General features: G+C 44.9%; 1 protein-coding gene across 3 annotated transcripts in view; it reads right to left on the reverse strand.

Annotated features, from left to right (window-relative positions):
- Positions 1–568: 568 nt before the first annotated feature.
- Positions 569–25,963, reverse strand: part of paplna (papilin a, proteoglycan-like sulfated glycoprotein) — a 68,159-nt gene continuing 42,764 nt past the window's right edge. For 2 of the 3 annotated variants that reach the window (XM_041264949.1, XM_041264948.1), the window contains exons 12-28: positions 22,728–22,793; positions 20,991–21,195; positions 20,125–20,301; positions 19,522–19,672; positions 17,920–18,006; positions 13,682–13,886; positions 12,875–13,004; positions 11,063–11,192; positions 9,009–9,969; positions 8,257–8,394; positions 7,219–7,346; positions 6,714–6,870; positions 5,137–5,274; positions 4,278–4,405; positions 3,514–3,622; positions 2,206–2,381; positions 569–1,988 (exon numbers count right to left, since the gene is read on the reverse strand). In XM_041264949.1, coding sequence (XP_041120883.1) covers positions 1,840–1,988; positions 2,206–2,381; positions 3,514–3,622; positions 4,278–4,405; positions 5,137–5,274; positions 6,714–6,870; positions 7,219–7,346; positions 8,257–8,394; positions 9,009–9,969; positions 11,063–11,192; positions 12,875–13,004; positions 13,682–13,886; positions 17,920–18,006; positions 19,522–19,672; positions 20,125–20,301; positions 20,991–21,195; positions 22,728–22,793 — 3,235 coding nt within the window. In that variant the 3' untranslated portion in view covers positions 569–1,839. The remainder of the gene's footprint in view (positions 1,989–2,205; positions 2,382–3,513; positions 3,623–4,277; positions 4,406–5,136; positions 5,275–6,713; positions 6,871–7,218; positions 7,347–8,256; positions 8,395–9,008; positions 9,970–11,062; positions 11,193–12,874; positions 13,005–13,681; positions 13,887–17,919; positions 18,007–19,521; positions 19,673–20,124; positions 20,302–20,990; positions 21,196–22,727; positions 22,794–25,963) is intronic. The other variant, XM_041264950.1, reaches the window with a different exon arrangement.

Raw genomic sequence — 25,963 nt, forward strand, 5'->3', positions numbered from 1 at the left:
AGGGTCTCCCAGTCGGTTATTCGTTGTGACTTTTGGTCGGTGGTTCAGATTTTGTGAGACTGATCATAAGTTCAAAATGTGCATTTTCAAGCGAATATAATAGCTAATTTATGAAGAGGGCATTCTGCCCGTCTAGTGTAGTCTGGCTCCTAGTAGCTGATTGACCTCAGAATTTGTGTCTTACAGGATCCAAGTGATTCTGTCTCAGCAACATGAATAACAAGTCTAACTCAACTTACTGTAGTTTCCAACTGTCCTCTGGTACAAACGTATTCCATGGAGCAATTCAAGGAGGCCCCTGGACTAAAGGATAAAGCCCTTTAGCAGAAAGAGTTCGGCAGCATTTGAAGGATCTTTTGGTGCCCCAAATACATTTGGATACGTTTGGATAAATTGGCTTTAAATCTGGAACCAAGAGTCCTGCATCACTATGCTCAACACTGGGAAGCAATGGATCACAAGATTAGGATAGTGGACTGCAATTGGCTTCAAGCTTGTATATGATCCCTTACTGCACCCCCAATCATCAGCCCAGACTAATAAGAAAGACAACACTTCATATGCTCTGTTAAATGGACATTAACATTTATTTCCTTATTTAAACCTAGTATTGCAGGCATGAGACAGCCCAAGCCAACCTTAAACCTGGAAATGTGCTTTTATAGAAAATTACACGATGGAACTGCTGCAGAGTTTAAATACATTAGACTTGTCATTTGTACAGTTTAAAAAAGTACCTAAAATATACCTTTATATACAAAATAACCATTTTATTCTAAATATTCCTTTACCCGGGGCTTGCCATTTTAAAAAATAGCATGTCGATCTTTAGTGCTGCCCTTGCTTCTTTTAAAGTACAAATGATCATTTACAACAGTGTGCATCTTCAATGTATCATTTTTTCCCCCCCAGGAAAGCCCAGTGCCAGATTTTGCTCAGTGGGGTTGAAATGTTTTAAAATTAAAAACGAGAGAGAGAGAGAGAGTGTGAGTGTGCCCTTCAGGGAGGTTGAAGCTGTGGAGCAGGATTTCCAGTCACCGCTCATCTACATGTTGCTTTACCACCTTGTACCTCCGTCCTCCACAATCACTGACTGTGTGCTGGTGGTTGGGAGTTTCAAAAGCATTCTACAGTTTGTATCTGATACTAGTTGAGGTTTTCCTCCTGCACAGAGAAACTGCTTAAAGTAGTGTATTGGTTATCGTGGTATCATGTGGTGGTTTAGTAAAGACTGGGCATAAGTAAACCAACAGCATGGATAAGCTTGAGGGAATTGAATTAAATAATTATTTCAAGGGAACCTGACAATGTATATTTTATTAAATCTTTCCAGCTAGTGCTGAGCAGAAAATAGCCTTCAGAGTTGCATACAAAGGCCACACGTGATGTTTCGTCTAGTTCTGATTAATGGCAGAATACTACTACATTTTATTTGTAACTTGCATTGCTCAATCAATACAGTATTTTGATGTGTGAGTGTTGCCTATTTAATATTCTGATCACTCTAACATGTAAGCAGGATCTGTTGCAACCCGTTTTATGAGTCTACCTATCTTCTGAAACACCATTCGAACACTAGCACGACACATTACTTATAGTGTGGAACAAAATTATTGAATTTGGCTGTAGGATTGAACTTTGTTTTTCTTGTTTCTCTGCTTTTGTTGGTTTGCTCTTAAAGCTGCTAAATTGCACCCTGCTGTGTAAGTGTGATGGGCTGGAACCCCGTGGATTAGTCGGTATGAATCCTGTTCTGCCCTGCTTGGGATGGAATAATTCCCCAGATGCTGGTGCTCACCGCTGCCCCTCCCTCCCTGTGCTCTGCCTCCGGGCGAGTGTCTATCCCTGCTCGGTGTGTCTGGAGCAGCTGGCGCAGCAGAAGCTGGAGTAGTACTCGTTGCTGCACAGCTTGGCGTACACGATCAGGTCACAGTTAGCAAGCTCAGGCTGGTCGATGCACTCGGCATTGTTGGATCTGGATGGCGGGGCTGGAAATACAAAGACAGAATTACATTTTCAGTTTTTGTTTTTGTTTCTTCCAAGTGAGATAGTATGAGTATGCTGCAATTATTTTTGCCTGGGCACTGACAGTCTGACAAAGGTGCCTTCCATAAATCTAAATTAGCTGTGGGCACTATCTCTAAAATCCAGAATCCTGCCTTCGCTGTTGTAAATAGACTGCTGTCTGCAGTTTGAGTCACTGACCCTGCAGGGTGTTCTTGATGACCCTGACCTCCGCGCTGGCGCTAACGGAGTGGGAGCCTGTGTATGCGTTGCAGGTGTAGGAGCCCTCGTCCATGCGCTGCACGTTGTTCAGTATCAGGCTGCCGTCCTTTGAGATGAGAACATGACGTCCGTCTGATCGCACCGGGACCCCGTTTCTGCGGGAGCGAAGGAAAGGGGTCAAACTGCAACCCTGTGTAAAATGCTTTGGCAAATTATGACTGCAACTGGTCAGTCTTGACATTCAGGTAGTATTTGGGAGACAACACGAACACCCCTGTCTTTAAAATATAAAAAATGCAAACAATGCTGATGTAATAAAACTACTAAATCATGTTCCAAATGGATCCTATGAGTAGCGACTACACTTGAAACCTGTAAGAGTGTAGTCTCGTGTACAAAGACATCAAATTCCTTATTGTACTGGTAACATAAATGTAAACCGCTGACCACTTGAGTCAAGAACAGCTATAGTGGCCTGCATAGGAAACAGATTAAACTAAAATGCAAGCAGCTGTTTTGAAGTTAGAAAAAATGAAATTTGTACTTGTTTTATTGATTTGCAAACATTTCACTTTACAGTGTGTAAAATCTGTATACATGTCGCAGCGTCCTCTGTCACAGGCTTGCATACTAACACGAGACTTCAAACTGAGGCAGCCCTACAGTATGACACAAATAAGAAATAAAAGAACACTGGTCGTACATAAAATAGCAAACTGGCACTAATCTTGCACTACCTTACCTGAGGCAAGACTGGCCATAGCCCGCGGTATAGACTGGGAGGCAGGCCTATTGGTTATAGCTAAAGAACAGGAGCAAAGAAATTGAGTGGAAGTCCCTCTCCCTTTCTGCCCTAACCCAGCTGTACCTGGATCAGAGGTGTTGTCCTCTCACCTGGACCAGCGCTCTAACCCAGCTGTGACTCCCTCTCCCCTCCCCAGATCACAGGTGCTCTCCTCTCATGTAGACCAGCGTTCTAACCTAGCTGTGCCTCCCTCTCCCCTCCCCGGATCACAGGCGCTGCCCTCTCACCTGGAACAGTGCTCTAACCCAGCTGTGCCTCCTCCTCCCCTCCCCTCCCTGGATCAGAGGCGCTTCCCTCTCACCGAGACCAGCGCTCTAAGCCAGCTGTGCCTACCTCTCCCCTCCCCGGATCAGCGCTCTAACCCAGCTGTGCCTCCCTCTCCCCTCCCCGGATCAGAGGTGCTCTCCTCTCATGTAGACCAGTGTTTTAACCTAGCTGTGCCTCCCTCTCCCCTCCCCGGATCAGAGGCACTGCCTTCTCACCTGGACCAGCGTACGTTCACATTGCTGCCTGTCACGATGCAGGGTAGCTGAGTGCTGCTTCCCTCTGAGACCTGCACATTGTTTGGGGCTGTGGTGATTTTCAGCTCTCCTGAAATGGAGAACACAGAAGTTTACTTTGAAAGTTTTGGACTGGGGTCCCACATTCTTCCTACAGTATATGTTTTTTTTTTTTTTTTTTTTTTTTTTTAATGTACAAGACAAGACCGCTATGGCCAAAAGATTTGCATCCCCAATAGAATTAACACATGTTACTTCATAAAATTGAATGAAACCTGCTGAATAAAGTTACTTTAACATAATGAATTACATTTTGAAATCTAACATGAAATACTGTACTACCATTATGGCTTTTGTAGACTTTTTTGCTATATTATTTTGTAGTTTCTCTGACTTCAAATAAAAGATGTTCATATAGTTTTATTTTAAATTTTTGTATTTCTCAATCCTAAAATTTTAGATGATGCAGAAATTCTGGCCATAGCTGTATAGACGGTCTCTGTTTGTTTTAGAGACCTGTTTTATTTAATAGTCTGTTTTGTGCCGCTTCATTCCTGAATCTGTCATTGGGATTATAATCACTATAGTCCTCTGTGATGTTCGTTTATCCAAACTGTACAGTGTCATGTCATTGTAGCACAGCAGGATTTGGAATACCACAGGAAGAGCATGTGTTCTTTCATTAGCCGTTGCTGTGTGAGGGATTGTGTTAACAGCATTCAAGCCGCTACGTGCTCGTTCCTCACCTTGCACTTTGAGCTGGAGTTGCCGGTGGTCCCTTTCCCTCCCGTTGGAGGCGATACAGGTGTAATGGCCGGGGTCCTCGCTGCTCAGTGGGCTGATGATTAGGGAGCCGTCCGCCTGCTGGGTATGTCTGCACAGACAGAGAGAGAGAGAGCTCCAGACATAGAGAACACACTGCCTTCCATTTAAGTAAAAGCTTTCCGAGGTTCAGCCAGAATGGAGCAACACATACACCCTCCCTCTTTCAGTTATTAATAGCACTTTACTCCTTCAGGTCACATGTTTTTAGTGGTATCCGCCCACCTCCACCACCGCTCAGCTCTCAATTCCTCATTCCTTCTAACTGCCGGCTGGGCCCTCTGCACTTTGACATGCCTGAGGCAGTCCTCGGCCCAGAGGCACATGGTTACACCACAACTTTCCACTTATTCCTGCCTTGTATTGAACTTTTGGACCATAAAAGCAGTGCAGGTGGTCCCCTACACTTTCAGTGCACTATTCTACATCACAAAATAAATAAACCCTCATTCTCTGCTACAGAAGTGAATGAGAGAAACCCGGCATATAGATCGCAGACACTGACCCTACACATGTGCCCAGGTCTTACTTAAAATAAAAAGCCTATATATTGGAGTTAAGTATTGTTCCTTATAACATTGAACCCATTCACGCAGACGAAGAACTGCTTGCAATAGACGGACAGGTCTGCGTCAGAACAAACTGATGGTTTATTCTGAAACATCAGTAAAACAGAATGATGTATTCACTATAAACAGAATGGGATTCTAAAGGCAGTGGCGCCTGCAGCTCAAGCTGTACTTCACCACTCTGCAGCTGCTCCAGTCCCTCTGAACTCCTTACCTGGGGGTGCTCAGGGGGCGCCCGTCTCTCCTCCACTCCACTGTGACGCCGGGAGAGGGGGACACCTTGCAGGGCAGTCTCACTGTCTGCCCGGGCCGTCCTTCCACGGTTGAGGGTCCTGACTTATCAATACTCAACCTGAAATGGAGGGAAGGCTTCAGTTCAGTCATTCACTTTCACTGAGCACACTGCTTCATGTCACCAGTGCTGTGGAGTGCAGTGGGGAGGCTCGTGGGCTGTGCAATGTTACAGTTCTCTTTACATCCTGTCAGTTGTTTTTTATTTACCACTCCATTGCATGATGTAATGGACTTGGCAATATCCCACAGCGACACACCCTGGAGTGCTGTGCTGCAATTATACAACAGTTGTTAAATCCTACCTGTTGTCAATTCCATGAGAAATAAGTTTGCTGCAAAACAGAACACTTGAGCCCTAGCTATGTAAGGGATGACTTCTGGAATTCTTTTGTTAGTTTCAGCCATGACGCAGTTTAAAGACCAGTCCATACTAACGTGATTAATATACACTATGTGTGCAGTACAACAGGGCTCGGATTTACTATTGTGCAAGGTGTAAACTGAGCTGAACATGAGAGAGAGAGAGAGAGAGAGAGAGAGAGAGATAGAAGCCCTTCAGGGAGGTTGAAGCTATGGAGCAGGATTTCCAGTCACTGCTGAGCGAGCAAGCAGGCATTTAAACCCAGGATTTCCAGGGTACTCAATAACTTTATAACATCCAGGGCTGCAGAACTGAATAAATAAATGAGGACAGAATTGTATGAAAGACTGGCCTGGCCTGTTTTAGGTGTAACTGAGACATGGCCTGGCCTGTTTTAGGTGTAACTGAGACATGCTGCTCCTGTCTTGTAGCAGTCTGTGTGCTTGTACCAGGCAGAGAGGTACTCTCCCCGATGGGATCTTATTATCATGCTATCACTCACACTAGCCAAGCAGAAGGCTGCATTTCCAGTGCAATACATGTGTTTATGTTGTACGAGGCTGTGTCATGACACTTTCATAAATACTATTCATGACAATCCAGTGTTATAGTGCATTTACACTGTGCCTGCTTCTGCTGCATAACGAAGAGCTTAGAAAAGCAAAACCTGCACACTTGACAATGCTTGCACTGCAACACTGTAAAACCCATCAGAACTACAGAAAGTAAAGCAAATCTAATACAGACACACTGCCAGCTGGAAATCCGCTAGCAAATCTAATACAGACGCATTACCAGCTGGAGTTCCGCAAGCAAATCTAATACAGACGCATTGCCAGCTGGAGTTCCGCAAGCAAATCTAATACAGACGCATTGCCAGCTGGAGTTCCGCAAGCAAATCTAATACAGACGCATTGCCAGCTGGAGTTCCGCAAGCATATCTTTAAGCATCGCTCTGTAGTGGGTCAACACTACAACACCCAGTGGATTAAACACGTTTTAATTGTGTATGGAAATGACTGAAGAAATACTGAATATAAAATATACTGGCCTGCACTGTACTCACTACATGATGTTAAACTCTCTGAACCCCCACCAATGTGAATGCTTCAGTAACGGCAGCATACAGATTGTACCTGTGTGTGCTGTGGTGCGCAGGCCATGGTGCAGGGTGCATTGCCTGGGATGGGTTGCTCTCGGGTCCAGTTTCGATCGGATGCCCAGAGACGAAGCCCCCACCCCCCTGCTGAATGGAATGGTCCTCCTGGGGCGGCACGGGGGAGCGAAGGTCCTCTGAAATCACCAAACACACTTCCTTACACAGCAGCCAGGTACTGTGAAGACTATTCTCTAGTTGTTGTTAATAGGTTACAAGATCAAACTAGAAGAAACGTTACCCAGGGACTGTGAAACAAGCCATAAGCCAAGCAGTAAATTCGGATAAAGTCTTCATTGGTCTACCTACAGGGCCCAGCCAAAACCAACTTTTAGGATTAAAGCAGGAATCACTTGCTGTACCCCACTGAAATACACACACACCCTTTACATAAATAAATAAACCAATAGCCCAGTCTCTAGGAAATGTGTCTCGTGTCTGACAGTGTGTAGCCCTACTGAAGAACGCTTGTGCAGACGGGTTACCTGCCACAGTGAGGAGGATGTAGCGGTGGTCTCGCTCCCTGCTGTTCGAAGCCACACACATCAACCAGCCGGAGTCCCGGGCGCTCAGCGGACCAATCAGCATCGAGCCATCAGGCTGCTGCAAGTGCCTGCCAGTGCAGAGACCATACAGCAGCAGTGAGTCAGCCGGCCCACAAGGGGGCACTCCAGGGGGTCAGCCCTGAGGAAATCTCACAGGTTTCATTACCGCATACCAGCCTTAAAGCCAACAAAAATATAAACAAATAAAACAGGCCTAAAACCTGGTCAATTTAAACAGGCCAAAGGGACATTAATCACATGGATCTTTTTTTGAGAGTGGAAATGCAACACCAAGCCACTGGTGTTTTCTTCACTGGTTGTATCCCTGATGAGAGAGACTTTAATTGGGTTTATCTTGGTGCTACCAGACCGTGGTATCCAAGAACATTCACACAGCCACCAGGCTCTGGGGAGAGCTGAGTTAATGTTAATGTCATTCTGGAGTGGAGCAGAAGTCAACAGCAGCCTGGTCTAATCCATCTGCCAGGGGGGATCGAGGGCTCTTAATTAACCAGCTGGCCTTTGATCAAATTCTATTCTAGACTGCTCAGGATTGTTAAGCCAATCAGAGCACACATTTCGCCTTCTGTATTTCACAACACACCAGAGCTCATTTTCTCCGACACTGACACAGTGCTGCCATGGCATCTGCACCCTTCACTCACGGTGACACTGTCCCCAGGACATGGTTTAAATCACATGCTGTGCCATGCCTTGTAGGCATCCTTTCATATCCGGTACTGGGGCCCGTTTCACAAAAGCGATTTTCGACGATTGAGAATCACAAGCACCTCGCTACAATTACTCTTAAGAAGTAATTGGCAGACAACAAGCAAACAAATCTGCAATCTTGTTTTCCTCCCATGCAGCAACAGCTAAACACAGTAGTTAAAATATGAAAGTGTTCACTTCTGCTTGTGCTGAAATTACCCATGTACACAGACATTCAGGACACTACAGGTGAGCTGGACTCCTTACCTGGGGGAGCTCAGGGGGCGCCCGTCTCTCCTCCATTCCACTGTGACGCCGGGAGAGGGGGACACCTTGCAGGGCAGTCTCACTGTCTTCCCGGGCCGTCCTTCCACTGTTGAGGGTCCTGACTTATCAATATTCAACCTGGGGGGGAGGGAAGGAAAGGGAGAGACGGCTTCAGTTCAGTCATCCAACTCCAAAATGCAACATGCCCAGGAGAAAAGGGCTGTTTGTGTTCACAGCATAATAGAACAACAAGACTGCTCATTGGAGGGGTTTACAACCCTCCTCACAGCCCTACCTAAACATGATGGTTTGTTATAAGACCAATGTGGTATGAGTCCTCTCATAAACACAGGTACATATATAAAGCTGGCTCTATGAAGTCATAGCACATTTCCATTAGTTTAAATAGTACCCTAAACATATTAGGACAGGATTGTATTTGAAATACAGTGACTCATAAAAGCAGCAGTGCCACAAATGTAATCTGTTTGAAGATTGTATATTTTTTCAGTTCAGGTTACATAGTAATAGTAATAGTACTCACACTGTCTTGGATGTCATCTTACATGTTTACTCAAAAAAAAAAAAAAAGCTTCATTGAATTGTAAAGAAAACCTCAACATTGTGAGTGGTTTTGCCTCAAGTTACAAGGGCATGTTCTTCGAGGACTCACTGCAGTCCATTCACCCGTACGGTGTTGCTGTTGCATTCTTGAGTGCTTCCTTGTATGCTCTTATCAAACCTGCCCTCACCTTTCGGAGCTGTGCTGGCTGGACTGTGCTGTCAGCCTGGAGCTCTGCTCGGAGACCAAGCCGCCTGGGGACTGAAAGGCTGGTCCTGGAGCGTCCCGTCCAGCAGAGTTCCCGTCCTCCCCTGCCTCTTCCTCGCTGGCCGGCACTGGCTTGAGGGTCTCTGCTGCTTCAGGGGGGAGCTGGGGGCTCCCTGATTCAGGGTTCCCCGTGTCAGCCGGGTAGCCGCTGTCGGGAAGCTCATGATTCTTGACCCCGCTCTGACCCTGTGAGGTCCACCTCGAGTTAATGAATTTCCCCGGCCCTTGGTCCCATTTCCCAGGGTAGGTGGTGTGCAGCGTTGGCCCTCCTTCGTGAATGCGCCGGTGTTGCCCCTTCACAAAGTGAGCCCTCGCCTGTGCGTGCCGGTCGTAACCTCCCCACTCACTCACTTTCACCGGCTGGGCCTGGCTGCTGTGGAATGGGCTCCTGCTGCTGGAAGCCTGCCCTCCATGAGAACTTATTTCCCCAGCGGGCGAGGGTGGCGTGTGGTCACTTAGTCTCTTCTCAATGGTCAGACGAGGGCCGGTCCCATGATAGATGGTGAACACTTTTTGATCAGGCTGGGAATGTGACTGGCTGCCTGTGCTGGAGTGGGTTTCTGCCAGGGGCTTCCTCCAGTTGTCGCCCCGCAAGATCCCTTTCCCCGGGCTGTGTGGTCTCCCATCTCCCCTGGGGTCTTCCTTCTCCAGCTGGAGGGTCTGTGCCTGGACGTCCTGACCTCCCCCGATCACAGGCTGCACGCTGGCCTGCCCCTTGCACTCACTCAGGCACTCCTGCTCCGATAGAAAGCTGTTGCGGTTGCCATGGCAGCCACCGTACCAGAACTGGGAACATGCCCCACCGGAAGGGACAAAGTACCAGCGGCCAGTCCATTCCGAGCAGGGGCCAGTAGCGTAGGGGAGCAGACATGCCACGGGATTAGCTGGAGCAGAAACAAAGAGTTACACACCTGTCAGCTTCACATTGCGTGCAACACACCAGCACGTTTCTTAAAGGGTTTAAATGTTTGTGTCATGACCAGAATACAGTTAGATGTTATTACAAATGTTCGCCTTACAAATACTACATTAAATACTACTAAAAGGCACTGAGAAATACTTTTTTGTTTCTAAATTTAGAAACATTCACCTTTGCAACACTAAAATGAATTGTCTGATAAACCAGTGTTCATTGATTTTGTGGACACATTGGCTAACTGAAATTGTTCATGTGACCAGTTTTGCTGTTTGGTGTTGAAGGGCAATGGTTCTGTAGAGAGGGGTAAGGGAAGTAGTGGGAACAGGTGCAATAGTGCTGCTGGGTTAACATGTTCTTATTCTGAAATGCGTCCAGAACTCTAAAAACATCCGCGTCTAAAGAATGTGACTAGTATATTTTAGTATTACTGCACCTAATATTCCAGAACGAGGGTGAATATATTCCTTTCCCATCTTTTCTAAATGCCATTGGATTTGCCATTGAGATATTCCTGCCCCTGTGCAGTCACAGACTAAAGTATTGGCACCCTCCACTTAATGAAAGCTCATTCAAGAAAGCATGTTAAATACAAGCATTTAGAGAATATTAGCCCCCAATTAATAAGATCAAAATACACAATTTATGGTACTTTAACAAACAACAAAAAATGCTTGAATGAAGTGGACGTCCAAACTAAAATTAGAAAGGCATCTGAACAAAGAAGAGTGTATGCATGTAGACCTCGCTGCAAACCTCTTAAAATATAATTCATAAAACAAACCATCTAGAAATTTCCAAGAAATATGAACAGGAATCTGAAGCATTCTTTAACAAAATTCTCTGGTCCAATAAGACTTAAAATAGAACTTTTCCCCAAAAATGGAAAATGGTATGTCTGGAGAGAAAAAGGGAAAGAAAGCCATCAATGAAGAAAATATTGTACCTACAGTTAAACAGTTTGTCCATAATCTGTTAGCTTGGATTCTGGTATAATAAGCGTATGCTGGCAATACTCTTGTCTACGACTGTGCCTCCTCTGTCACTCTAGATTCACTTACGGTAATGTGGCCGGCTGTGGCAGCCCTCTCCACTGGGCCCAGTCGCCAGGTTAACCCCGTCATAGCAGCAGCCGTAGGTGGAAGTGCGACATGCTCCGTCCGGGCTCACTGGGGCTGGAGAACGCACCTCCTGAGGGGGAGAGAGAGACTGGGTTAGGACCAGAGGTGCAGCAACGAAACAGCAATGTATCAAGCAAGGGCAAATCAAACCACAAAGGAACAGCAATGGAAAATCAAAAGCATCACTGGGGTATGAGCCAATGGGTATGTCATATCAGATCGAACGGTTTGTAAACCCAAAGTAAAATGAATAGGTGAAAAAGATCACTGTGCTGATATAACAGCCCCTCACTAATACAGGTGCTGATAGAGCATCCCATCACTAATACAGGTGCTGATACAGCAGCCCCTCACTAATGCAGGTGCTGAGACAGCAGCCCCTCACTAATGCAGGTGCTGATACAGCAGCCCCTCACTAATGCAGGTGCTGATAGAGCAGCCCCTCACTAATACAGGTGCTGATACAGCATCCCCTCACTAATACAGGTGCTGATACAGCATCCCCTCACTAATACAGGTGCTGATAGAGCATCCCATCACTAATGCAGGTGCTGATAGAGCATCCCATCACTAATACAGGTGCTGATACAGCAGCCCCTCACTAATACAGGTGCTGATACAGCAGCCCCTCACTAATACAGGTGCTGATACAGCAGCCCCTCACTAATACAGGTGCTGATACAGTAGCCCCTCACTAATACAGGTGCTGATACAGCAGCCCCTCACTAATACAGGTGAGTGTAAACTAACTGTGATCCATCAATCAACAAGCCTTCACAAATATGGACTCCAGTGGCTCAAAACACAAGATGTGGACTACAGTTATTACAATTCTGAATTGCTAATGCAATGAAAGTCAATACCAGCAGAGAACAAAAGTAGCAGGTAGATTTGACCTGCAGCCACGCATAAGCTGTAAATGTAAATTTAAAAAGGATTTATTTCTGTAAAGTGTGTGTCATATGTAAGGTACTGTATAGTATCATGACTTGTCAATGTGGCCCCATGATTTGCTTTGTGTTAATTGTGTACTAAGAAGGCTACAGTAAAAAATAAATAATTGCTTCAGTTTAAAATGTTTTATTATTTTCTCTAATGTGTGCAATGCAGCAGTATAATTTATTTTGTGTTACCGGCAGCCTACAGGCTTAAGTAAAAAGATAGTGCACTAGGTATTCATTTGATTTCACTACTGTACTGTACACTGTATAGGCTTGCTGTACAGATTTATATTTTTACATAATGTAATGCGTACAGAGAACACATCAACATTATTTCAGTTGATTTATACATTTCCAATAAACTGAGCAGTATGAGTGTGTGTATGTGTGTAAACCAGTCACCTCGTTACGACAGGCCCAGTAGGGAAGGACTGCTGTATCCAAACAGATCATTACTACAGCTTACATCCACCTCAGAAAATACACACATGCAGAGTTTAATAAAGAAAACAGACATCTGGTCCCTAAGATAAACGCTCAGGATGTTGAGTAGCTAAACAGATATCCATGCATGGCAAGATAAAGCCTTCATTACCCAACAAATCAGGCCAAATCTCATCCAAAGTTGGCCACCATGATCTGATAGACTGTAACAGAACACACAGATAAGGAATATCACCCTGCACTGAAATGGGATGTGAAGGCAGTAATGCAAGCAGATCTACAGATTACCTTTGTTTTGGATGATGTAATCAGTGCAACTGTTGTATGAAATACAAAAAATACACCCCCCTGGATGGCTGTCACTTACTGTGTTGTCCGTGCTTGGGTTGGGGTTGGGGTTGGCAGACGGCCTGCTCTCCCTGTCAGTGTAGTATCTCTGACAGCCAGCATTGTCAGGGCCCAGTGCTGCACTAATCCCATCAGGACAGCAGCCAAACCTGTAGAGAAACAAACACACAAGCACACTCGCTCACATACACACTCAGAGCAATCCATTGGTGTCAAGCAGTGTACAGTGCCCACTCATCATTCTAGTGACTTACACATGATGGAATATTGAACAGTGAATTAGTGATACATGTGTAATTTACTGTGAACGTGAAGGAGCCACCCACTGTGTAACACAAGATAAACAGCACAGTGTGCACCCTCGTTATTCCACAATCTGACAGTAAATTACTAAAAGGTCCTTATACAACAGCAGTCCAGTGCTGGCATTATTTACTGTCAAATCCCCCTAAACATGATACAGTATTCTAATGAAATAAAGAGCTAGCACTGCATGGATATAAACATTACAGGTTCTTTGACAGCATGTCACCTACTGTATAACTATAGCATGTCAAAGTATAGACTCGTGTCCCCAGATACATTTGGAATGAACTATACAAGAAAAATGATTGCCACTTAAGATCTCATTTTCTTTATTCTCTCATTTTTTTCTTTTCTTTACCTTCTAAAAAAATGTGTTATCCGAATTCTCCAATTTTTACACTGAGAAATTGTCAAATTGATTAAGTTTCTGTTAGTGTTTCTTGATCAGCGCTATTTAATGTTTAATAGTTCTGGATGCTGAGGAGAGATGGTGCAGAATGGGACGGTGTGGAGGTGTTACCTGGACTGTGCACAGCTGGATCCTGGGCAGCCCAGGCCCTGGGGACCTCTGGCTCGGGTGTAGCCATCGGGACAGCAGCCGTACTGGGACAGGGTGCAAACCCGGCCATGGGACTCCCAGTGGTACTGCGGGGGGTTAGATCCTTCCTCCCGATTCACCGGAGGGGGCGGTGCTTCAGACTCCCTGCGCTCCGTGTTCCTGTAAACTGAGGCAGCTTTCTCAGTCAGCACTCCCATACCACAGTCAGGGTGGTGCTTCATTAAGTGTGACACACGCTCTAACTGAGCACTCAGAGCATCAGACCCCTTTTACCAACCCTGCTATCGGATACCTCAGAGCTGCCACTGTACTCCCTGCATATAATCATTTTTAAGGAGGGGACGATTACTTATTTATACCTACTTTCTAAAGGTTAGGAAATGCAATTGCAATTGTTTTTGTAATGGAACCAGTCACTGATTGGCTGAGTAATGTTGACAGCAGGGACAACAGTACAGAAAACATTTTGCTTTTTTTTTTTTTTTTGGTACCATCATGGAACAGGTTAATTACCTTGCTTTTACTAATATTCTACAGCAAGCATAGCGTTATGTTTAATCAACAGCATATACTGTACAGTAACCTAGTGTGTGCTTAGCAGGTACAGCTCTGGGCCATTCCTAGCAGCTAAGGAATGCTTCTCTGCCAATCAAACACAAACGAGCCTGCATTCCATTAGGTCTGTATTAAAGAACACACACTTCTCAACAAAGTCAATCAAACAAACAAGCCTGCATTGCATTAGGTCTGTCGACATGTTCAAGTGTCTATGTTTGGTCTTGCCTTTAGGCTTCTAAAACCTTATTTTTGATTTGACCTCAGTTGGCGCGTTTCAATGTATAATTAAACCAGCTGGCACACTAGCTGATACGGTGCACATCTTAAAGAAGCCCTGTGTTTGTCTCCACGCTCTCTTAATTATACCACCCAGGAGAGAAGAGCAACACACTGGGAGAGCACAGCTATTTAAACTGGCTCTGGCCCTCACATGTCAAAGAGGAGAGCACATTAAAAGGTGCAGTGCGGGTGTATGTTTAAACCTGGCTGGACATATTCAAGGAGGTTCTTACATTACAAGCCCATGTTTAAAAACATTTCTAACAAAAAGGAGATTTCTGTTTTTTTTGTTTTTTTTTCCTGAGCTGCACTAAAGGGTCATAGGAAGGCGAGTATCTGTGTATGAGGGACTACCCAAAGCTATGTCCACATAACCTACATCTCTATTATACACGGCTCTGTTAATAATATACCACTAAAAAATCTGGCTACACTTGTTTTCTGTTCATGATCAGCCTTTAACTCAGTCCAGTGTCATTTTCATTACAAAGAGGGGAATGCTGCTGAACAGAGCTCTGTTAAATGGCTGTGGTACATGGTTAAGTGTGATTTGTGATCACCACTTTGAACTGACTTTATGGTTGGGTGGAATTCCAAAAGGTGTCTCAGGTATGATGTTTTAAAGCAGAGGACTATAATATATGTATGTTCTAACTTACTACTGTTTAAACTTTCTTTGGTGATCATTTTGAACTAGAGCAGTGGGTCCCAGGTACCTGGGTTCCTCCAGAAAACCGTTGTAACTCCTCATACAGTACAGTGTAGTAGAGTGAAGAGCATTATCAATTCAATACCAGTGTCCAGCATGCCCTACTCCTCATACAGTACAGTGTAGTACAGTGAAGAACATTATCAACTGAATACCAGTGTCCAGCATGCCGTACTCCTCATACAGTACAGTGCAGTAGAGTGAAGAACATTATCAACTGAACACCAGTGTCCAGCATGCCCTACTCCTCATACAGTACAGTGTAGTAGAGTGAAGAGCATTATCAACTCAACACCAGTGTCCAGCATGCCGTACTCCTCATACAGTACAGTGTAGTACAGTGAAGAACATTATCAACTGAATACCAGTGTCCAGCATGCCGTACTCCTCATACAGTACAGTGCAGTGCAGAAGAGTGAAGAACATTATCAACTGAACACCAGTGTCCAGCATGCCCTACTCCTCATACAGTACAGTGTAGTAGAGTGAAGAACATTATCAACTCAATACCAGTGTCCAGCATGCCGTACTCCTCATACAGTACAGTGTAGTACAGTGAAGAACATTATCAACTCAATACCACTGTCCAGCATGCCGTACTCCTCATACAGTACAGTGTAGTAGAGTGAAGAACATTATCAACTCAATACCAGTGTCCAGCATGCCGTACTCCTCATACAGTACAGTGTAGTAGAGTGAAGAACATTATCAACTCAATACCAGTGTCCAGCATGCCGTACTCCTCATACAGTACAGTGTAGTAGAGTGAAGAACATTATCAACTCAATACCAGTGTCCAGCATGCCGTACTCCTCATACAGTACAGTGTAGTAGAGTGAAGAACATTATCAACTCAATACCAGTGTCCAGCATGCCGTACTCCTCATACAGTACAGTGTAGTAGAGTGAAGAACATTATCAACTCAATACCACTGTCCAGCATGCCGTACTCCTCATACAGTACAGTGTAGTAGAGTGAAGAACATTATCAACTCAATACCAGTGTCCAGCATGCCGTACTCCTCATACAGTACAGTGTAGTAGAGTGAAGAACATTATCAACTGAATACCAGTGTCCAGCATGCCGTACTCCTCATACAGTACAGTGCAGTGCAGAAGAGTGAAGAACATTATCAACTGAACACCAGTGTCCAGCATGCCCTACTCCTCATACAGTACAGTGTAGTAGAGTGAAGAACATTATCAACTCAATACCAGTGTCCAGCATGCCGTACTCCTCATACAGTACAGTGTAGTAGAGTGAAGAACATTATCAACTCAATACCACTGTCCAGCATGCCGTACTCCTCATACAGCACAGTGTAGTAGAGTGAAGAACATTATCAACTCAATACCACTGTCCAGCATGCCGTACTCCTCATACAGTACAGTGTAGTAGAGTGAAGAACATTATCAACTCAATACCAGCGTTCAGCATGCCTACTGCTCATATATGGGATCTTTCAGTTCAACACATGAGGGACATGTATCAAGATTGACCGGCACAACGCTAAATTGGCAGAGTGTAAAGTAACACTCTGCCGCGGCACAAATTTGACCCCATCCCGAATGTATTAACTGGCCCAAAATTAATGAGGCATGCCCTAAGCTGCCACATTTAAATGAGAAAATACTCTGTGACTGTCTTGACTTTATATTATTATTATTATTATTATTATTATTATTATTATTATTATTATTATTATTATTATTATACGATGGATAAAACCAAATATACATAATGAAAAGGATAAATTAATGAACCAAGTTTATAATATGACCAATACAAGCAACTGTACAATATGAAATAGCCAGTATTGAGCTATAATTTCACCTTCAGGGAGATCAAAAGGGTAATGCGGACCCTAAATACTCTGCCCCTGTTCTTGGGTTGTTCAGGAAGGTTAAAAGCATGCACTCTCCACCATAAGAAATACGCTGTGACTGCTGCCATAATGCTCTTCCTATCAGCTGCTTTCTGACTTTTTCTTTGTACCCAAATAAGACCAATTAGAAAGTATCTTATTTGTGGATCCTTTTAGAGTGGGTGCAGCTGTTCTGCCACTTCATAAATCTCATTTCGATATCACAGACTTAATTTACAAATGATCCCCACCTACAATTTGCCCGTGCACATAATTAAGGCTTGACACACTTTACAGTGCATGGCTAATGAGTAGCGGAGCGCATTGCACCATGGAGCGCATTGCACGGCGGAGCGCATTGCAAGGCGGAGAGCATTGCAAGGCGGAGAGCACTGCTTTGGCGGAGCGCATTGCACGTCACAGCGCATTGCACATCACAGCGCATTGCACGGCGGAGCGCATTTCATGGCAGTGCTAACAAGGCCTTAACTTGCAAAAGTGTCATGATGCCAAGTGTCATGATCAGCACTATGGTCTTAATGCCGTCACAAACGCTTAATCCAGGACCCCTATGGGGTCTATTTTAACAACCTAAATAAAGCCTGTCTTTAGCGCAATGTGAACCCAACATATTAACATTACTTACAATTTTTTTTAAAAAAGAGGGAAATAATATCTGTGAAAATCCCTTTTTTACATTTTTGGTGGAACACCAAGACACTGTTAATGTCATTCATCCAGACCCAATCCCCCAGCGCGTGGGCCGAGCCTGGGCAAGCTCTACTCACCTGTGGAGGGTCTGTCGGGGATGTAGGGGACCAGGGTGCCCCGTCGGGTGTCATCATAGCCCCTGGGGTCAGGCATGCTCGGCACCACTAAAGAGACAGAATACAGGAGATCTGAGCTGGAGCCAGTTACAATGGAATGGTTCATTTGTAATTGATTGCTGTTACAATGGAATGGTTCATTGTAGTTCAATCTTGACACACCTGTGTAATTCTAACTGTAATTACCATATAATCAATCAATTACAGTTCATTTACACATCTTTCCAAGCTGAATCGTTCACAATTCCATGTTGGGTCTAATACTGAGAGAACATTCATCCACTTTTAGTGACCCCATTTGTTTGAGAAATGTGTATTTGTACCTGTGATTACTGCTGGGTAGAATAAACAGAGTAAAAGTGTTAAGTGTATAGCTGTTTATGTTCCATTAGTGTGATTGTAATTGTAATTGTAATTAATGCAGCATAACTGTAACTGCAACTGTAATTGAACAAAATAGCATCGGAATTGTAATTTCAGCAAACAAGTCTGGATACACAGCAGGGTTGAACACAGCGCACCAGGGAGGAGCGATCACAGCAGGGTTGGACACAGCGCACCAGGGAGGAGCGATCACAGCGGGGTTGGACACAGCGCACCAGGGAGGAGCGATCACAGCGGGGTTAGACACAGCGCACCAGGGAGGAGCGATCACAGCGGGGTTAGACACAGCGCACCAGGGAGGAGCGATCACAGCGGGGTTAGACACAGCGCACCAGGGAGGAGCGATCACAGCGGGGTTAGACACAGCGCACCAGGGAGGAGCGATCACAGCGGGGTTAGACACAGCGCACCAGGGAGGAGCGATCACAGCGGGGTTAGACACAGCGCACCAGGGAGGAGCGATCACAGCGGGGTTAGACACAGCGCACCAGGGAGGAGCGATCACAGCGGGGTTAGACACAGCGCACCAGGGAGGAGCGATCACAGCGGGGTTAGACACAGCGCACCAGGGAGGAGCGATCACAGCGGGGTTAGACACAGCGCACCAGGGAGGAGCGATCACAGCGGGGTTAGACACAGCGCACCAGGGAGGAGCGATCACAGCGGGGTTAGACACAGCGCACCAGGGAGGAGCGATCACAGCAGGGTTGGACACAGCGCACCAGGGAGGAGTGATCACAGCGGGGTTAGACACAGCGTACCAGGGAAGCTTTTTCCATTTACTGTATGTATGCATGGTTGGGTATTTAAATATCTTTTTAAAATTAATTTACCTTAAAAAGATGGGCACAATGACACACAGCAAGGTTACCCAGCCTGTCACAATGGTGGAATAGCTGCCCACAAAATATGCTTTGCTTAAGAATCAAACTAGAAGTGAAAACATTTCCCTCACTGCTTTCACTGAATTGGGAGATTCTGCAACTTGGAGTCAGGAATCAAAAACTAATACACTGCGTCTCAGAAGACAATCACCCTGGGGGAGGGAGCAGGAGAGAGAAGGGGGCTGGGGGAGGGAGCAGGACAGAGAGGGAGGCTGGGGGGCACCCTGGGGGAGGGAAGTAGCAGGGCTTGGGGACACTCACCCTGAGGGAGGAAGCAGGGCTTGGGGACACTCACCCTGAGGGAGGTAGCAGGGCTGGGTGTTGCACTTTTCCACAGTGGAGGGCCGGTCCCTCGCCACGCACAGATTCAGGTTGTAGAAGTTTCGATCGCGGTCAGCACAGATCACCTGCCGCTCTCGCAGGCCTGAGTCACAGCTCTTAGAGCACTGCAGGGTGAAGAGGAAGAGAGAGAGAGAGAGAGAGAGAGAGAGAGAGAGAGAGGGGAGGGGGAGAGAGAAAGAGAAAGATAGACATAGAGATAGAGAAAGATATAGAGGCAGGTATCAGTACAGGGTCATGTGATAAACCCTGCATATCCCTTTACCCTTTCACATGGTGTGTAGTAACATTCCATTTTATACTTAATTAAGAAGCTGGTCAAGACCAAAGTTATTTTTCACAACCAAATGCAAACATATTCCTTCTATAGTGTGGCAGAGCAACTTGTGCTCTAGTGTCACCCGGTGGTAGACTATTGTAAATACCACTAGGATCTGAACATCCCTAATTATTAAACCACATCAGTTTAACTGGCTGAAACCACGTGATCCATATCACAGAAAGAAGAACAATAAGGTTTCCTGATGTACAGAAAGACATGAGCATTTTTATTTCTTACCAGGCCCCAGTCCCCAATGTGCCAGCTGATCTCATGCGGGCAAGTGGCTCTCTCGCAGGGCTGCATGCTGGCGGGTTTTGGCAGGGCCTGGCAGGCGTAGTCCTGGAGGCGGATGCCAGCCCCAGAGAGACACACTACAGAGCGAGTTTGCTCCCCCTCGCCACAGGTCTCCGAGCACTGGACCAGGACAGACAGACAGGCACACAGTCAAGACAGGGAGCTTCCCTGGTGCAGAAGGCGGCTTGAAGCTGCTTCACTGCAGTGGATCTAAATCCTGCCTCCCTCATCCTCACAAATCCACTCCAACACAGACCTCCTGCACCAGTGTTTAAACTGAATGTGGTGATACTAACAGCATAGACATTACAGTCACCCCTGAGGTGGGGGATCACCAGTGGAAGGAGGGCAGCATTCGGATTCACTGTGGGTTATACTTTAAAAAAAAACAAAAAAAAACCCTGCTGTTTAAATTGGCCTACTTGAACTTAAGTAACTTCTCAGTTTGAAAAAGCCTAATGTGTAGCAACACTTTTTTGGACAAAATTATTACACTCCACTCAACTGCTACAGTTCCATCAATTTAGATGGCATACCTAAACCACAGCGTAAGACACATTGTGCTTATTAAAACCAGTGTCATCTGGATTGGCTGTCAAGGATATAAACCAGGTTTCAGAGGTTAGTAATGAACAATAATATTCTGCAAACAATGCAGAAGCTACAGCTGGAGAAGGGGAAATGGACCAATAACATACAATTTCATAAAATGACGGATGTTAAAATGGAATATCTTTTTGAAGCTGCTAAAAAAAAAAAAAAAAAAAAAAGCGTGAGGGCGCAGAGTTGTGAAGCAGTGTGGCTCTCACCTCTGACCAGCCACCGGCGCTCCAGGTGGCACACTGGCGCAGGCTGCAGGCCTGCTGGGAATGCGGCCGGGCGGAGAAGGCTGCACACTGCGATTCCTCCACAACGCGGGAGCCGGCGCCGTCGTAGGTCAGGCAGAACACGCTGCGAGTCTGCGTGCCTCCATCACAAGTAGCTGAGCATGCGGTCCACTCACCCACCTTCCAGCTAGGGCAGAGTTAAAACACAATGAACAGGAGCCCGCCGCTGCTGCCCTCCACACAAATGCACACGCTAGCGCAAAGCAGACACCCGGCAGCAGAATCTTGGGGGGTTCCTCCCCCCCCCCCCCAAACCACAGCCATGTTAGCCTCCAAATCCAACAGCTTTAGCTGTGAAATGAGGCTGTACTGAGATCCGCCATTGCAAAGGGGGAGTCACCCCCCCCATCCTTGAACCTCAGTCTAGGGTTGGAACAATAACCAATTATTAGGATATTAACTTGTTAAGCCTAAATTATTTATTGTACTGATTTTTTTTTTTTTTTTAAATTGCTGTATTATTATACGGCAGTCGATAATTGAGTTGTGGTTCTAGCTGGTCTTTGCTAGGCTGGACTGGCTGCCCTGGTTTCTCAGGAGCCCCCCAGATGCTGCACACCAAACCAAGCAGACCTCCCTGCCAAGGTCCTAAATCTCCCGCTACGAAGGATCCTTCCGTGATGCAACCAGGACTCCAACACCCCCGCCAATAGTTCTGCAGCAGCACAGAAGCAACTCGCTATAAGAATCACACACCCACAAAGAGCTGAAACGTGCAATCAATCAACAACCCAAACCTTTTTAAGTTATAAGCAAAGGAACTTTTTTCTCTGTAGAATGCAAACGTTCCTGCAGGTGTAAGAGTCCTGTGTTGGTTTGTAAGCACAGACTAGGATTCCTCCTCCACACCAAGTGATTTCAACACAGATTATTTTTATCTTTGAAATCATGACTGCATTAGTAGGGGTATCTCGCTAGGGCAGCCAGGCAAAAACACACAATCCCGGGTCAAGCTGGAGCAGCGTGGACTCAGCGAGCTCGGCGCTGAAAAGGACACTGAAGTCTAGATCCAAATATAAAAAAAAAAAAAAACACACAAACAAGCAGCTGCAACAATGATCCACTATTAATGGTTAGGCAATTTTTATTTATTTTTTTATTTTAGTTTTTCATAGAGCATAGCACCTCCCGGTGGGTAAATCAGTTACTGCAGTCCCCTGTGTATCTATGTACTCTTTATTTTTTTCGCAATTCTTCAGAAACTTAATTAGACACCATTAACCTGTATACAGTACACTGTGCAATTAGCAGCCATCTAAATTAGCAATTAAATAGACCAAATTAAATGGCGAGATTAGCTCAAATGATGACAATTTAATGAAATGTAAATATAATGGCATGCTAATTAAAGCAGGTACAAACAGTAACTGTGCTGTGCCATTTTCAGTTTATTTCCCATTAAAATAATAGGTCATCTAATTGCACCGCTCACCCCTGTCCACTCTGTACCCGTTAAAGTGGTAGCTAGACCTCGTGGTCTTGTCCACTGTTTGCTTGACCACAGAATTGTTGACCCCGCACACAAACACACTCACCGGGAAGAGGATCAAAGCGCATTTTTGACACAGTGCTGCAACTAAAAAAGCATTTTTAAAAGAAGCACATGGAAGATTTTGTCCCCCCAGGGTTTCCATAGCTGGGTCGCTGGCACTGTGTTACCTGTACACCCGCGAGCTCAGGTGCTCCGTGCGCTTCCACACTTGAGCCTGGTAGAGGTACGCCATCCTTTTAATGGGAACAAATGGGAGAGGTGTGAGGCTCCTGGGGGCTCACGAACACACACCCAGTCTCGTGAAGCTCCAGGGAACATCCAGAGACACACCCAGTCTCGTGAGACTCCAGGGGGGCTCACCCAGACACACACCCAGTCTCGTGAGGCTCCAGGGGAGCTCACCCAGACACACACCCAGTCTCGTGAGGCTCCAGGGCAGCTCACCCAGACACACACCCAGTCTTGTGAGGCTCCAGGGAACACCCAGACACACACCCAGACTCACACCCTGCCAGGGCCTGGAAATCAACCTCCTAACCTGCGGGCCTGAACAGCATCAGAGCCGCAAGACATCCCCTCTTTTCACAAAAAAGCGTATAGCATAACAAATGCTACTGCAGTATGATGTCTAAATTGTGTTTCATACATTTAAACTGTCATCAATGTTATCTGAACCACATAGCTGGAAAAAAAAAAAAAAAAAAACACCCACCGTTGTTGCAATGCGTTTCAAACTCACCTCTGTGCAACAAGGTTTGCAGCAACAACTTCCCAACGAGACGAAACAGGCGGACCCACAGAAAGAGGTGTGTGTTTAAATAGACTGCGCTGGTTTTGTAGTTAGACATGGTTACAACATACATTTAACAAGACAGTCACGACAACAGCTCCCACTATTTGAACTCTTAAAGAGAAGCTGATCTGAAGTACCAGCAGTCTTCTTCTCCTTGTTCAAATTCCCCTTGCAGATCACGTTCTGCTTCTAGCTCTCCTGTTTAAAGCAGCCCTGCAGCCTCGAAAGGGATCTCAACATGTCTCTCTGCTCGTGCAGAAGCCCTTGGAGGCTCCAGGGTGCTTAAAGTCACCAGGATGTGACAACCAGCCTCAGTAGAAGCACTGTCCAGTGGATCTGTTTCTTGCTGGAAGCGACAATTTTTCAATTACTTTACTATTAAAGTCAGGAATGTGAGCCATCGTGTCTTATTCAATTGATAACACAGCTAAAGCATTTAATCGTTCAGTTTTCATACATTAGAAAAAAAATACATAAAAAATGAGATGTTGAAATAAGACAAATATATTAAACTCATCAAATGTGCTCAGAAATGTTTATGTGTGTTTATTGAAATTGAAGTTATCCCTGAATTTAAACCAATCCCAAGTTCAAAGACCAAGAACAGGACAAAATAAGACCTTAAATGGAAGTGACAGTTAAGGCCAAAGGAAAAAAACACTGTAATTAACAATGAAGTAGATCTATTATTTTATTTTCAGGAACCAGCAGCAAATTTATATAGACCTAATAAAAGACTTCAACTACAAACAAACATAAAAAAACCAATAATTTAAAAACACCTAGAAAAAAATAAAACCTGAATCGGCTGTCAACAAGAAATTTAAAGAAATATATCAAATATTATAGAAATAAAATTAAAATATAATATACTCTACGGTATATTTAATAATCGATTACCCCAAACAGGCAGTACTGGTCGGTAAATTAACAAAAACAAACAAAGAAAAATTGCCGAACACAGCAAGACAGTACTGAGCTTACGTTAAAGCACTGCTGAACAGATGGCTCAAAATAAAGGAAGATGAAGTTAGACAAAGATAATAATTTATCAGCTTAAACGTGTCTTTCCGCGAAGTTACACAAGACTGAGAAGAGCCGAACTCATGCTGCTCATATTTATAGCCTTTGTTGTCTTGGCATTTTTAAGTCAATCATAGCCAGTCCTGGCTGACAGCTGGCTGCTACTGTGCATGTCCACGGTGGATTTGGGTGCTGGTGAACACAGCCTGGCTTCAGCCCATCAAACAGTTGGGATGAACGGCATTGTTGATGTGCCAGGGTCACGCAAGAGGGGGAAATGAAACACGCAATTCATTAATAAGAGACTGGTGTAAATGAAGAAATTATTTATTTCTGTAAAGTGTGTGCAGTATATCATGACGTGTCAATGCGGCACAATGATCGATTTTGTGTTAATTAGATCTAACTTGTTGTGATCCTAACTTGTTGCATCCTAGTTTATATTGTATTCAAGTAGTAGTATTGTACTCACTGTAACGTATACTGTATTTCAATATGAAGCTTGCATCGTAGCCCTGCACTGCCCTGAATCACCTGTAAGTCACCTTGGATAAAGGTGTCTGCCAAATAAAAAAATAAATACATAAATCTCATTATGGACAACAACTTCCAAAAGAAGCAAACACTGCAGGCTGAATGGGAGAGAAAATTAGCAGTAACTGCCATAGATTCAAAGCTTCCCTGTGTCTTGTTAAGATGTTGTGTGGTTCTGTTCCTCCAGTATTGAGTCATCATTTTTCTCTACATCTGTCTTTGAGCTTCTAACACCTCAGACTGAAAAGATTTCCTCCTTCCATTCAAATCAGGTGACAAAATGGCCATTCAAGTTGGCTGGTCCCACACACTCTATTCATGTACAATACGCTGAGCCAGCAGAGCTGATGTGTCACATGGTTTGAATGGAATGAGGACGTGCAAAGCAGTTCAGTTCTGGCAGTTTGGAGCTCAAAGAATCACGTTCAGTGATTTCAAACATCATAAACCCACTGCAGAAATGATTTCAATGATTTCAAATATCACAAGCACACTGCAGAACCACTTTCAATGATTACAAACATCATAAACACACTGCAGAACCACTTTCAATGATTACAAACATCATAAACACACAAGGGACGGTGGAGAAAATCATTGCAATGAGATGCAAATTTTATACCTGCACTTTAATTCTTTAGAGCCATGTGCCTGTAATGAGAAAGGTTAATACAGAGCCCTGCAAACCCATAGAGGCACGTTCAACCAATGTGATGAGAACAAACAAGGGCATCGCGACTTAGATTCTGGAAGGTATGGAACAGCTGGCTGGTTAACCACAGTTTACAGAAAGAAACAAAGCATAGAACAAAGCATACGAGAAGCACAGCAAACTGCACAATCATTGTGCTAAACCTTTCTTAGGGAGATGGAACAATCGTTAGCATGAGATGTAGACGCCACCTTAAATAATTGGCTTGGGAGCCCAGTACACTGAATCCAGGACCAGGCAGTTTCATAGAAACCGATTAATACTGGGTCTGGTTTTGTTGATACCCCTTTTTGAACTTCTAACAGTCAACAATAACTATGAATTGCCAAAAAGGTGTGAAT

This window comes from Polyodon spathula, chromosome 12, assembly GCF_017654505.1.
Source record: "Polyodon spathula isolate WHYD16114869_AA chromosome 12, ASM1765450v1, whole genome shotgun sequence".
Classification (NCBI taxonomy): domain Eukaryota; kingdom Metazoa; phylum Chordata; class Actinopteri; order Acipenseriformes; family Polyodontidae; genus Polyodon; species Polyodon spathula.